General features: G+C 33.0%; 2 protein-coding genes and 1 pseudogene across 2 annotated transcripts; all 3 read right to left on the bottom strand.

The window, feature by feature from the left end:
* Window positions 1–1115: 1115 nt before the first annotated feature.
* LOC131007834 (pentatricopeptide repeat-containing protein At1g62680, mitochondrial-like) lies at window positions 1116–2277 on the bottom strand (annotated as a pseudogene).
* A 617-nt stretch (window positions 2278–2894) lies between these two features.
* LOC131012637 (pentatricopeptide repeat-containing protein At1g12620-like) lies at window positions 2895–5156 on the bottom strand. Its single transcript, XM_057940621.1, has one exon. It carries the CDS (start codon window positions 5102–5104, stop codon window positions 3095–3097), a length of 2010 nt encoding a protein of 669 aa, XP_057796604.1. The 5' UTR covers window positions 5105–5156; the 3' UTR covers window positions 2895–3094.
* A 1982-nt stretch (window positions 5157–7138) lies between these two features.
* Window positions 7139–8814, bottom strand: LOC131012636 (protein VASCULATURE COMPLEXITY AND CONNECTIVITY-like). Its single transcript, XM_057940620.1, has 3 exons — window positions 8614–8814; window positions 8302–8507; window positions 7139–7625 (listed from the first exon to the last, which is right to left on the bottom strand). The coding sequence occupies exons 1-3, from the start codon at window positions 8713–8715 to the stop codon at window positions 7439–7441; spliced, it is 495 nt and encodes a 164-aa protein (XP_057796603.1). The 5' UTR covers window positions 8716–8814; the 3' UTR covers window positions 7139–7438.
* Between the last annotated feature and the right edge of the window lie 7044 nt (window positions 8815–15858).

Below are 15858 nucleotides of genomic sequence, written 5' to 3'. Positions count from 1 at the left end.
GATTGTCAAAAAATCAAATTTGGAAAAAAGTGGGGTATTTTCATGCAATTTGCCCATTCTTAAAATAAGCGTGGTTTATTGAATAACCGCCCCCTATATATGTATATATATATATATATATATATATAATTTATATATTTGATTAAAGTATATAATAAATAAGTAAATCTTTAAACCTTCGATCCCCAATAAATATATACTTCCTCCGTCCCAGCTTTTAGTATCCAACTTTCCTTTTTTGACCGTCCCACATTTTGATATTCATTTATATTTTTAGTAAAAGTAGGTGGGGGTCTTACTCCACTTTAATTATTTTAACTCTCACATAAAATGTGGGACCCTTATTCCACTCACAACACATCAATCACTTTATTAAAACCCGTGCCGTTCTCAACTGGATACCAAAAGTCGGGACAGAGAGAGTACTATATAGTTTGAAAGGGTATTTTCTGCAATGAATATCATAAAGAATCGCTTATGTGGCGTGTGGGAGATCAATCGATTAATGCTAGTTTGATTGTATCTATTAATAAATAGATTTTTGATAGTGAATCATGCAAATGTTTCAGTCAATGAAAAAATTCATAGATTTTTTTAATATATTTTATATTTATAGGATGCTTATATTTTGTGCCCAACAATAAAAAGATTTTAGATTCGTCGATAAGATGGCACGAACCATGCAGAGAATTAATGCCTCCTTTGGGTATGTGAAACTACATGATATTCTTTTCTCTTATCCCAATCACAAACATTGTCACACCAACCACATAGATCCTAGAGAGATAGAGAAGGCCAACTGAGTTCTTTACTGATTTGAACATAAATAATCCAATTTATTTCAAATATTTTTCTTATTTAAGATTTATTCAAAGATACGTGAAAGGTGCAACTCATAAATCAAGATACAAGGTTTAGAACGGACGAGGGGTGCAAAAGAAACAAAAAAATTAAGTGGAGCGCATGATGCGCTCCAAATTTATATGGAGCGCACGGAAGTTCACTACTACAAAAAAAGAAAAAGAAAAATCGAACTGCGACGAAATTAACGATGGAACAAAATTTTGTCATAAAATTACAACGAATTAACGACACATTAACGACGACTTACATATTTAGTAATTAGCGATGGAATTTGCATTAAATCTGCTACGGAAATATTTTATCAACAGAATATTGTCATAAATGTTTACTACGAAATATTTTTTGTAGTGGTTTTTGTGCAATAATTTTATGATAATATACGACCACATATTTTCAGCCTCTTCCATCTTTTCTTTCTTACAGTATGCATTGATCATGGAATTATAAGTGACAACGTTAGGTACAATACCCTTCCCAACCATTTTGGTTAGAACCTTGAAGGCATTGTCCACCATTCCATCCTTGCAAAATCCATCAATTAGTGCACTATAAGCGTAAACGTTGGGGCTCCACCCACTACTTTCTAATCTATGAAGCCAATCATTAGCTTCAATGACTTGTCCAGCTTTGCACATACCATTAATCACACGCAGAATCATAACATCACTGGGCTCACAAAGTTTTAAATCCAAAATCTTTTCGAACAGTTTCACGGCTTCAGCCTCCTAATTAACTAAGAATATCCCTTTTATGAGAGTGCTAAAAGTCACGACATCTGGTTCGTAACCTCTCTTGAGAAAGAATCCCATTACAACAAAAGCAGAGTATATATCTTTCAAGAGACAACAACAGTTGACAGCAATATTCATTATGTAATTATCAACATGGACACCCATCCTAAGCATTTCATCGAACACACAAAGGGCAAAATAATACTGCTCAATCTTTACACTAACACTCATGAGTTTGCTGTAGAGGCGAACAGAACGCTCTGGCCGCATACTCTTTATTTTTTGAAACTAGTAATTAATAGCACACAGATATAACCAGACTTCACACCATATTTTCATTTCTCATCAGAGCCCCAAAACCGAGAAAGTACATGTACGTACATTTTTTAATATACAATTTGAAGAATTAATTAATAATCAATTGATTGCATGAGAATTTGAGAAAGCTTGCGTACATATTATTGTAATTTATAATTTAAAACCAATTAATATTCAATTAATTAAATGAAATTATTGAATTAATGTTCGTTAAAGTAAATAAAATACATAATTTGATTTTTTTTAATCAGAAAAAACAAGGAAAAACTTAAATAAATCGGTACCAGAGGTACCAAGGCAGAAGCCTTAAAGCAGTTTACAAATCAAGTCATTGGAGCACCAAGAATCCAAATCCATCTCATCACCAACAATCTCAAAAATCCTATTTCAAAAATACATAATTTGATAATTTCAAAAAACTGAAATACGGTTCCAATTTCAAGTAAAATAGCATTACATTTTCAAGGAAAATAATAATAATAATAATAAAATATTTTATGTATTACTATAACTTTAAATTAATATAACTTGCTTATTTTAAAATCTATTGTTTACATAGTATTATATATCAAATTAAATGTCATTTTATGAGCTTTTAATTCAAGATGTACACTACAAATTTTATCTAACACATAATTACTTGAAAATAAAAAAAGGTTGTATCTATTAAATAAGATGAAAAAAATAAAAGATTTAAATGAGACATCGTCCTGAGTGCAACGAGAGGATATCATGATTTGTTTACAAGTTTCGTGGCGCTTCTCATCTGAGCCTGAGGCGATGGTGCCGCGTATCTGAGCCAGCTCTGTGCTCCCGGCTGTGTTCCCGTGGGACACCAATGTAGCCCTTACACAAAGGCATCTTCGCAGTAAAAAAATTTAGACACACTGTTAAGGAAATTCACTTTAAATGTGTGTGCAACGAGAGGATATCATGATTTGCACAATTTCTCACGATTTAAACGTCAATTCAAGTCGTTAACCATCTCCAAGAAAAATTCCAATGCCAAAAGCAAAATTACTAGCAGCGAATGTAAACATCCACAACATTTTTTTTTAAACGTACAAAAGCATTTGCATTTACAATGCCAAAAGAAAAATTACCTTGGTAACGTACACAACTCTTGAATAATCCAAGCGTTAAGAGACAAGAGAAAAGCTGAGAGTAGATTGAGACCTCTCTCAATTTTGAGCACAAACTTTCTCAACAATCTCTTGCAATTTCTCATCTTTACCTTCTCTAATTCTTAGTTCATCACGCAAAGCATAAATGATCACGGAATTAACCACGAATCCTCTCCTGCACATTTCCTCCAAGAAAGGAATCGCCGCATGCACCTTTTTGCTCTTTACCAGATTCCACACAATAATATTGAACGTCACGCGATTAGGCGCGCAGCCGCTCCTATCCATCTCCTCCATCAACCTCCTAGCCTCCCCTTCGCGCCCTTCTTTGTAGAGGGAGTTGAGCATAACGTTGTAGATTTGTACGTCCGGATTTAAGCCCTTGGAAGGGAGATGGTTGAAGAGCCTTATAGCTTCATCAAGTCTTTGGTCCCTGCACAAGCCGTTGATCAGAACACTGTACAAAACTATATCAGGATTCATGCCTTTCGCCTCCATCAACCTAAAAAATGTCAACGCCTCATTAATCCGACGGATCCTACACAAGCCGTCCAATAAGATGGTGTAGGTGTAGAGATTCGGATGTAGATTCTGAGCTTCCATATCTTGGAAAAGCTTCCACCCATCTGAAAAACTACTTAGGCATATTAGCCCATGCATCATCGTGGTGTATGACACGGTCGAGTGTTTGAGACCTACACGCGAGATTTCATCGAAGAAACGCCACCCTTCATCAAGGTTTCCCGCCTTGCAGTATCCCTTAATCAAGATACAATAGGTGAATATATTGTGCTTGATTCCCCTCTTTGGCATTGAATCGAAGAGCTGTCTAGCTCTAACCATCTCGCCAAGCGAGCAATATCCATCTATCAATATGCTGCATGTGACAACATTAGGCGAGATACCCTTCTCCACCATCTCGGACAGCAGAAGCAGAGCTTCATCAACCATCCCACGCTTCAACAACCCATCCAATAATGTACTATAAGTTTGCACATTATGCTCGAGACCTTTATCGCGAATTTCAAGAAAAATAAGCCAAGCTTCATCCACGCTTCCCTTCTTACAATATCCATTTAGCAAGGTGCTATAGTTAACAATATCGGGTTTAAGGCCTCTCTCTACCATGGACTCAAGTAACTGTTTCGCTCTTCCAATTTCACCCTTCAAGCAGAGCCCTTCAATAAGCGAAGAATAAGTGAAGACATCCGGACAAATATTTTGTTGCATCATTATTTCCAACATATTTTCAGCCGCTTCCATCTTTTCTTCCTTACAGTATGCATTAATCATGGAACTATAAGTGACCACATTAGGTAAAATACCCTTCCCAACCATTTTGGTTAGAACCTTGAAGGCATTGTCCACCATTCCGCCCTTGCAAAATCCATCAATTAGTGCACTATAAGTGTAATGGTTGGGACTCCACCCACTACTTTCTAATCTATGAAGCCAATCATGGGCTTCAATGACCTGTCCATTTTTGCACAGCCCATCAATCACGTGCAGAATCATAATACCATCTGGCTCGCAAAGTTTTAAATCCAAAATCTTTTCGAACAGTTTCACGGCTTCAGCCTCCTTATTAACTAAGAATAACCCTTTTATAAGAGTGCTGAAAGTCACGACATTTGGTTCGTGACCTCTCTTGAGAAAGAATCCCATTATAGAAAAAGCAGAATATATATCTTTCAAGAGACAACAACAGTTGACAGCAATACTCATTGTGTAATTATTAACTGGGACACCCATCCTAAGCATTTCATCGAACACATCAAGGGCAAAAGAGTACTGCTCAATCGTTACACTAACACTCATGAGTTTGTTATACAGGAGAACAGAAGGCTCTTGCCGCATACTCTTTATTTTTTGAAACAATTGAATAACATCGTCTACTTCTTTAACACAACTGAAATCGATTCTAGACCGCTTAGGTTGAAAAGCCTCGGAAGAGAAGAGAGAGAACATAGGAGAGAGAATACCCGATTGATGCTGTGACCATCGATTGAGAAATCCTCTTCGATGAATGAGATCAATTGCAGAAACAACAGCTCTTCTGGCCATCATCCTTAATCGGCGGTGAGATTTAATGTGAAGAAAGAGAGATTAGATCTGAAGTAAGGTACAAAAGTGAAAAAGAAGAGTTTCACTTATAGAATACTCCATATAGTAAAAGATAAAATATATTAAAAGATAAAAGATAAAAGAAAAAGAAAAAAGTAGTCGGTCAAAATTTTCTATTTCTTCGGATATTAGTTTTTGAAAAGCTATAATTTTGTAACTAATTAGTTAATAATGCCTGCCAAAGAAAAAGACAAAAGTACTCAGTCAAACAGTAAGTTCAGGTTTTCATTTTTTTCGAATATTAGTTTTTTTTAGTCCCGGTTATTAGTTTTGGAAAAGCTATAATTTTGTAACTAATTAGTTAATAATAAAACTCAATGATTAGTTAATTATATAAATTTGCAATAGTTATTATATAAATTTGCAAAAGTAAATAAGATTTTTTAAAAATAAAATAAAGTTTTGCACATAAAGCGAGAAATATATTAAGTAAATAAAACTTATCGTAAATTCAAATGAGACATATGATCAAATTAAATGAGATTTTTTAGGGAAAACAAATGAATTTAATTAAAGTGATGTGATTGGCGGATGGGATCCTATGTCCCACTATTTAGTGTTTACCATTGTGCATCACTCTTAATTTATTTATTTTATAATTGTTTTTTATAAAAAAATAAAAATTATTATTATATTATGAACTCTAATTAACATTTATCGTTAAAATTGAAATTTTAAAAAATTATATACCCTGAATTTGAATTAATGAACCTAAATAATCAATTATTAATTCAAATAAATATAAAAAAAATAATTATAAACCCTAATTGGATGAGTGAACCCTTGTTAATTATCTTTTTATTATATTAAATCATAATAAATTAAAATTAAAGAATATATAATTAAAAATTATAACAAATTAAGAATGGTACACGGTGGTACACACTAAATTGTGGGACATATGATCCCATCTGTGTAATTGGAGGGGTGATTTGATTTTGTTTGTATGCCTACTTTGACATTTTTTTTTCTATAGTTTTTGTGATTATTTCTGTTGCAAGTTAGGCATTTTTGTATTGGGTCAAAATGCACGAGAGCTTCCCAAGACTTTAAATTATGTAAAAATTTAATTGATTTACACCAAATTAAGATAACGGAGTACATGCAAAAAGATGATGCTATTCGAACTAAATTGATGCCAAATCTAGTGTTTTTTTTTTTTTTTGATGGGGCACAAAATAATTATAAATATAAAATAAGTTAAAAAAAATTATTTCAGTTAATTTGTCCACGAAAAAGTCTCATTGTAAATAGAATTGTAAAATAAGTGTATAATTTGTAGGGATAATGTTAATACAAAAAAATGGAATAAATGTACATTATAGTTAAAAATTAGAATAAAAGTACAATTTATAGATAAACAAGATATAATAATTCAAAAAGTGAAGTGAAGTTCGTTTGCATAAACAAATAGAAATGGGTAAGTGGAACTAATGTATTGCGAATTGAGAGTTTACTTAATATATATTTTATTTAAATATATAAAAATATATAAATATGTATATAATTACTTAAAAAAATTACGGGGGCATGCGTGCCCCCACACTAGAACACATAGATCCGTCTCAATATTAATTAATAAGTAATGAATTATTCTTAAATTATAATATGAGTTTTTACCACATAATGATTTTATTTATAATTCAAATTAGCTCAAAATTTAAAATATTACATATATAATTTGTATTTATATTTGTTGTTTACTTAATAGTTCAAGTCAAAATTTTGGTCTTACTGTTTATATTTATAATATTAAATTTTTGGTTTGACTACAAAGTAATGACATATATAAGTTCTTATTATATTTGTAAATTTAGGCTAAAAACGCTGATTGAAATTAATGTGTAGAGATTATATTTATGATATTGAACATTTTTATTCGGTCTACTAAGCAAATAACGGATATAAATACAAATTATATTTGTAATATTTGTAAATCACGTTAAAGTTCAAATTATAATTTAATAATAACCTAGTAAGAGTAAAAAGATCCATCCGATTCAATTGGATGACAATTCAATTAATTCAAACATTCTACTTTTACATATTCCACTTGACTTCGTATTAATTGAAAATTATGTTACTACAGCGATCAAAAGGACTTGAGATAACTGAAAAACATACAACTATGAAACTCCCATTTAGTAGTATACAATTAATTTTTTCTTAACAAGGAAAAATCCAAATTCACGATGAGGAGGTCTCTTATACGATTTTCCACACCGTGCAGACGATCATACAGAAGAATTTGTCGTATTCACAATAGTCGAGACCAGTTTAAGTGGACGTGTAGAGGGGAGCAGAAGAAGTAACATAATATGCAAGAGATAAGATGGCATGAACCACGCAGAGAATGCCTCCTTTGGGTAGAAAGTTGTGGTATGTGAAGCCACATGATATTCCTTTCTTTTCATTTGATCTTGTCCCAATCACCAACATTGTCACACCAACCACATAGAAGATCCTAGAGGGAGAGAGAAGGCCAACTTAGTTCTTTAATGATTTGAACATACATGATCCTATCTATTTAGAATATTTTTCCTATTTAAGATTTATTCAAAATTATGCGAAGGGTGCAACTCAAAAGTCAAGATACAAGGTTCAGAACGGACGAGGGGTGCAAAAAAAAAAAAAAAAAAAAAACGAATCGATTAGAATATTTTCTTAAAGATTTATTTGAAAAAGTACGAAGGGTGCGACTGAAAAGTCAAGACAGAAGATTCAGAACGAACGAGGGATGCAAAAGAAACAAAAAAGAAAAGGAATCGGAAATTCGAATAATTTATTTCTTAAAGATTTTTTCAAAATGCATGAAGGGTGCAACTCAAAAATCGAGATACAATGCAAAGGAAAAAAAAAAGGAATCGAGAGATGACGACTTATTTCAAATATTTTCTTTCTTAAAGATTTATTCAAAAATTGCACGAAGGGTGTGCGACTCAAAAATCAAGATACAAGGTTCAAAACAGACGAGGGGTGCCAAAAAAAAAAAGGGGAATCCACTTATTTCAAATATTTATTTCTTAAAGATTTATTCAAAAATGCACGAAAGATGCGACTCAAAAGTCAAGATACAAGGTTCAAAACGGACGACGAGGGGTGCAACAAAAAATTGGAATTGAAAGATGTTTTTTTAATACCATATCAAAAGAAAGAACGCCTTGGAGAACTTCTTGCTCGGCGGTGAAGGTTTCTGCGACTCATCTCGCCCGGTGGCGCCCAACAACCCTAGCAAATTCACAAGAATATGAGCCGCGCTAAGAAGCACGGCCGCAGCCACGCCTAACACGAACGCATCGTGGCTTCGCCCTTTACACTCGAATATCCACATCCTCATATGCTTCACCTGATGAGTGAAATATGAAATATGACACCAAAGATTGGAAAATAAATATATAAATAAAATAAAACAAAACTCAACTAGACATGGAATTTTTCTTTAAAAAAATTACATGGTTTTGAGCTTCCTTAGCCTTCATTGCAAGAACCATCGCAATGACATCCAATACCACGATCAAAATACATGCAGAAATACCCAAGATTTTTGTCTTCATTTTCTTGGACAAAACTTTATTTGTAATTGTAGAGAGATTTTTGCTCTTTTATGACAAGAAACGTGAGATTTCATATGAATTTGTAGAAGCAGAAAGTATATATATAATCTAGAATTGGGATTTGAATATTCTTATATGTATTTGCTTTTATGCCTACTTTTACCTTATTTTTAATTCTTTTCTTAAGAGAAAAGTAGGGTATAAACCAACAAAGAGGTAGTATTGCTACTGCAGGTTAGGTATTTTTTCTTATTCAGTGATGATAAAAATGTTGGTAAAAACGCATGAGATTTTATATCTTCAAGAGTTGAATAAATTTTTTTAAAGTAATTTGCTTTGCTATATAAGACAAGATTTTGGAATGTAATGTCTTCACAGCTAATTAATGAAAAGTAGATTATATATATTATGTTTTTTTTCCTTTATGTTTTCTATATCTTTGATTTGATAATATTGTGTTTTTTTCCTTTATGTTTCCTGTAACTTTGATTTGATTCTAAACCCATGTGTGAATTTATTACAAATATATGATAGTTAAATTGAGTTGAGATTTGTATTTATGATTCCAAGTTGCTTAATTGAATAAGATAAATCTTTTCATACATACTATGTATAAACATAACTAGCGTGTAATCCGTCGAAATTCGACGGTAAATTATTTTAAATTATTATTTAAATTATATAATATTATTTTTATATAAGTAATTGTTTATATATAAATTATTTTTAAATATGTTTAATTTGAGGTAATATAATCGAATGTGAACCATATTTCTCAATTAAATGTTAACTTTTGTTAAAATAATAAATAAGAATAACAAATATTCTTTTGATATAAATTTTTATTTAATAATGTTTTGAAAAAGGTCGAAATAAGATTATAGATTTTATTTCATCTTAGCACCATCTTGTCTGAACCCTTTAGGACCATATGATCATCTAAAGTCCGAAAGACGTCATCTAACGTTTGAATACTAGACTTTTGAGCATCATCTCGTGTAGACCTTAAAATACAAAAAATAAATTTTTATGTGTCAATTTTTTTAACATCACTATCTAGAGCTTTAAAAATCAAAGTGGACTTGTGAGATTATATGATTTGGAGCTTCTAACATTATATCTAACTTGTAAACATCATTTTGTATGGAACTTGAAAAAATATTGGCAAACTTTTATGCATTATTAGCTTCAAATATTATAATTTGGGCTCCGAGAATAATCTCATTTGGAGTTCGAAAGAACAAATTTAACTTGTGAGTATTATCTCATTTGAACATTGAATGACCACAACTAAGTTTACAAAAATTATAACTTACCTCCCTAACAATTGAGAGGAATTTGAAAAATAGCCTACAGATGCATTTCCCCTCCCCATACATGACATGTTCATTGACCCTCCGAGACCCAACAAAATATAATATTTTCAACGAAATATTTTTCTAAAGAATAACATTTCAATTGAGATTACTTACCTCCCTAACAATTGGGCCTTTTATTTTATTTTTCGAATTTTCAGTTAACCAAATATAGAATCATAATTAATCAATTCTTCTTTCTTTTATTTTTGTAGGGGGAATCATATTTAATCAATTCGGTATTCAATTAACCGTTTCAATAATGAGTAATCGGTTCGGTTTCAGTGCATGACTATAAACCATGTTGGATTAGTTAAGGGAGAACTAGCGAATAGTCCCCTATCAAACAACTCTCTAATACATTTATTTTCTTATCTCTTAATTATGAGCTGTTAGCCTCTCAGTATCTCATAAAGAGTGCAAAAACTCTCTGTTTCTGATGAATACTTAACACCGTTAGATATTTTTAATTTTCTTTATTTCTTATTTCACTATAATATTTGTTAAGCAAAATACATTGCCACAAATATTTCTACGCAAACCTCAGCCTTAATTAATAATTAACAACTATCATTAAATATAAAATCATATTTTTTGGGAACAATTGACGAGTATGTAAAGATTAAAATATGTAACATTGTGTGCTCATAAGCTTTTACGTATTTTTCTCTATCATACCACTTGGATATCATGGTCAATGGATTAAGCTTCTTGGAGAAATAAATAGAAGCAATTGCATGAGCATATTTTAATCTTTGGGTATTCGTCGATTATTCCAAAAAATATGAATTTATATTTAATGATAGTTATTAATTATTAATTAAGGTTGATGTTTGTGTAGAAATATTTGTAGGAGTGTATTTTGCTTAACAAATATTATAATGAAATAAGAAATAAAGAAAATTAAAAAATATTTAACGGTGTTAAGTATCCATCAGAAATAGGAGAATTTTTGCACTCTTTATGAGATGTTGAGGGGCTAATCGCCCACAATTAAAAGATATATAGAGATAAATGTGTTAGGGGATTCTACGACAGGGGACTATTTGCTATTTGTCCCATTAGTTAAAGATTTTGGTTTGATTAATTAAACCCGACCCGACCCACCCGACATCCCTACTAATCGGGTACCAACAGCTTGTTTTGATTTGTTCCTTTATTTCATTCACTTAAACCCTACTCCAAAACCCCAAATTCCCATTCATTCCGGCGACGGTAGAGACTGAGACGGCGGCGCCGGCGCCGGCGTACCTGGTGTATAAGCTCCGGTAACCTCTTTTCTTTCTTCCGATTTCAACAAATTGTATTTTAGTGTGTTTAACGCCGCTACCTTAATCGCATGTTCGCGACGCAAGCCAGTGGATTTCCAAATTATGCGGCTTCAAATTATGATATTGCCTTTTTTTCAATTGAATCAGAGCGTATTCCATGCATATCGAGATCTTCCCCAGTTTGTGGAGTTATTTTTGTCATAGATAGATGAATTTCACGTTGTATTCCACCTAACCGATTCGTCGCATTTCCGTTGATTTTGATCTTTGAGATGATTATGAATGGATGAACATTGGATGCTATAAATTTCTGAATGTCCGCCTTTCACCTCATGGTTTGACAAATTCGAGTTTTTCTTTCAAATTGCCGTGTGATTTCTTGCAAAAACTACATTCTCTTGGCGTGCTGTTTCTTTGCCTGAGTACTTCCATCATTGGTTCAAGTTCCTTGTTCAGCCATGCTTATTTTCAGTACTAGGTATGCTGCTGTTTGCGTGTGTTTGGTTGTTAGTAGTTCCTTATGTTAAGTTCGAGTGCATTTTCCCTGTTTTACGTACTTCAGTTGTCGCATGATTGAACTTGAAACATAATTCTAGAGAAAGATGCATCAAAATTGGATTGGAAATGAAAACTAGAACTGCTTAGTTTGTTATTATTTGCTTGAGTTTTCCCATTATTGGTTTGAGTTCCCATTATTTTCAGTACTAGCTATGCAGGGGAGTGATGTTTGCATGAGTTATGGTTGATTGTAGCTCTTTATGTTTAGTTCGACTGATTTTCCCCATTTTACACATTTTAATTGTTGCATGATTGAATTTGAACCATAATTCTAAGTTAGACTGATGACAGAAAAAGAGAAAGATGCATCAAATTCGGATTAGAATAGAAAATTAGGATTGCTTAGTTTGTTATTATTCGTTCGAGTATTCTATCATCGGTTGAGTCCCTGATTGTTGATCATGCTTTGATGCTTATTTCAGTACCCCGTATGCAGGGTAACGATGTTGTTTGCGTGTGTTTGGTTGTTTATAGTCCTTTATGTTTAGTTCAACTGCTGAGGAAGACGAGACAGATGCATTAAATAGACAAGTAGAATTGCTTAGTTTGTTATTATTCGCTCAAGTATCAAGTATTCCATCATTGGTCGAGTCCCTGGTTGTCAATAATGCTTATTCCGGTACTCGGTATGCAGGGAAATGATATTGTCTGCACGTTTGTGGCTGTTTGTATGTAGTTTGACCGTGATTTCCCCGTTTTACATACTATTAATTGTTGCATTATCGAACTTGCCACAGAATTTCTGATCCAAACTGATGGCAAAGGAAGAGAAAGATCTATCAAAATTGGCAAAGGAGGAAAAAAATGTATCGGAATTTGAGTGGAAAACTATGCAAGAGCCCGTATCTGGTGAAGGAGTTTCTGCACAGAAGAGGCCCCGGAAAAGGCTGAGGCAGATTCCCGAGTATTATTTCCTTCCCCGCAGATCTCTTACATTTAATCTTTTATTTTATGGAGGATGCATTGTTGGTGGTATAGGCGCTGGCATGCTCGTAGAAAAATGGATAGACAAGAAGGTCAAAGGTAATGGCTCTTCCTCACCTCTTGATCAACTTAATGCCATATATGTTGTTTCAGTTGCAAAACATACACGCGTAGATATATTTAGGGGGTGTTTACTTTGAAGGATTAGCCTTGATAGATAAAAATAGTAAGGTTGATGGATTGAAACTTTGGGATATCTCAGGTCCCTTGATTATTTCTATCATTTAAGCTAGTTTTGCTTGATTCATATCCCATTTAAAGGGTGGGATTGGAGAAATCCTACTCTTGAGGATAAAAATACTCAATCATCCAAAGTAAACACCCCATATGATATCATCTTCTGCCAAATCGCTGTCTTGAGCCATTGATACGTCAAAAAGAAAAAGAAAAAAAGAAGAAGAGAGCATGGTTATGGAATTGTGATTGCAACTCTGATGTTTGTGTTGATTAATGTCGTTACAGAAGATGGAGGTGTGATCTGGGAATTCGACAAATGAAAAGCTCGATCATCTAGTGACAACATCATATTAAAGATTTGTCTGAACGGGTAATGTGCTGATTTATTCTAGTTCTTCTCTTTTTGCATGTCTTCATGGAAACACCTTATATCTGAATTTTTCCCAGCGTTAGAACTTGAGTTATTAGTTAATTTGTATTATTACATGCTTATTAAATGTATGTTCATATCACGTTGTGTGGTTGAACTGTTGAAGAAACAATATAAATATTATGCCCACTTTATCATAGACAAAATTTGATTAGAGAGGTACAAGAGGAAGGGTTAATCATATTATATTTTGTGTCTCTGGATTCTTAAGTAGATACTTTTTCCCAATCATCCACTAAACAACGTCGTTTCACAAAAACAAAAATAAAAATTCCATATGAGAAGGGAGCTTAGTTGAGCAGAACTCTGTCTCGTTTCAATTTGTCACATTGTCTTATTTGGACGTCGCACTTCATCAATAGGTCACTTCGTGAAATGGAAAATCAATACAAAACAAACACTCTAACACAACTCATTATTTTTATCAAATGTTATTGTGGCTACTAATAATTATCTTTCTTTTACTTAAAAAAGATATCTTCTTTTCTTGTTTTTATACTCTTTTGACAAATACATCATCATAGAAAGTTGCATTCTCTCTTCTGTTTTGTTATAAATTATTTCTCTTAACATTTGTGTTCAAGCTTTATGATCTAGTGAAATGGGATCTAGTGAAATGGGTTAACATTCGTGTTCAAGCTTTAAGATCTATTAAAATGGGGCACAGAATATTATGTATGTTCATATCACGTTCTGGACCTTGTGGTTGGAGAAATAAAATAGATATTAAGAACTAAGAATCAATCTAATATTAACATTTTTTTGATGTAATACATCATGAATCGTTAACAAGATCATCAAATTTACAAATTGTAAAATAAATTTCGAGAACAAATTGGTATATGATTGTATATTTTGAGTGATTAATAAATTTGATGATGATGGTAAAAAAGTTTGAGTTGTTATAATAAAACATGATATTCAAAAGTGGAAAAATAGTGATTTTGACTAAATATCAACGGTGCTTACAAATGAAGAGCGAAATCCGATGGATTCATTAATTTGATGAATTAATTTGATGAATGAATTCTTGGTATTGGGTTCAAATTTTGTGAAAGGTCTTTTCTTAGGATAAATTCATCATATTTCACAAAGAATACATCGTGTGTTCATATTCTTACCATGTAAAAATAAAGCAAACCACCGATCACTTTACACTCATCTTGGGTGAAACAAATAATGCAAGCAAGTTGACATCAAGATGAGTTATAATAAGAAATATATCCACTCTTTACACTCGATTATCGAACTTGAATATTTTAACTGATTAATACGTGATACAACACAAAAAGTTAGAAGAAGAAAAGAAAAATTTACAAATTAATCAAATATTTGTTGGAATAGTGTTAAAATGAAAGTGGGGATTTGTTAGTCAAAGAAGGGCAGCTCAACATTCCAACTTTGCTACCAACAATTTCAACAATCTGCAACTTAACTATTCATTTGGAGGCTTGATCTTTGCCTATAAATTGAGCATGCATAGCAGCCTGAAAGAGTATCCCCAACACAACCAAAGCACCAATCACTACCTTTAGTCTTGTGATTACTTCTAGTTTGAAATTCCTTACTCTTTGTTTTAGAGGGGTGAGAGGTTTTCAAAGGCTTGTAAGAGTGTAGTGGTTGTGAGTCGAGAGGGTGAGAAATACTGTGTGATTGTAGAAAATTATCATATAGTAATTTTTCAGTGTGTCGTGGTTTTTTCTCCGGATTTGGAGTTTCCACGTTAAATTCTTGTGTTGTTAAATTGTGTCTAGTTTTATTCTTATTTCTTGCTTCTACCAAGTTTGGATGGGGAACTGATTTCCCAACAATTGGTATCAGAGCCTGGTTGAGGTCTCTTGATATTCCAAGTATGCTCTGTGGTTGCAGCATTGTCTGATCTTCCACATCAGAAAGGATTTCTTGAGAAAGATCCGGGCGGGGGTGTCTCTTGCGAGACGGCTGTTCATTTTGGTGGAGAAGCGGTACGTCAAGTCAACTTCAAGTCCAAATGAAGTTCGACGTGGAGAAATTCGATGGAATAATAAATTTTGGCTTGTGGCAAGTGCAAGTCAAGGATGTGCTGATACAATCTGGGTTACACAAGGCCCTAAAAGGAAGTCCTGGTGCAGTCAAAAAGCCCGGTGCAGATGATGACACAAACAACAAGTCCGGTATGAGTGATGAAGATTGGGAGGATCTGGATCTGAAGGCGGCAAGCACAATTCGTCTCTGCTTGGCCAAGAATATACTTGCAAATGTACATGGGATTTCGAGTGCGAAGGAGCTTTGGGAAAAGCTGGAAGCTTTGTACCAAGCAAAAGGCATCTCGAATCGGTTGTATTTGAAGGAACAATTTCATACCTTACGGATGGATGAAGGTGTGAAG

The sequence above is a fragment of the Salvia miltiorrhiza genome, chromosome 2 (genome assembly GCF_028751815.1).
Source record: "Salvia miltiorrhiza cultivar Shanhuang (shh) chromosome 2, IMPLAD_Smil_shh, whole genome shotgun sequence".
In the NCBI taxonomy this organism is placed as follows: Eukaryota; Viridiplantae; Streptophyta; class Magnoliopsida; order Lamiales; family Lamiaceae; genus Salvia; species Salvia miltiorrhiza.
Note: the sequence above shows the minus strand (reverse complement) of the source record. Positions and strands in the feature narration are given on the sequence as shown.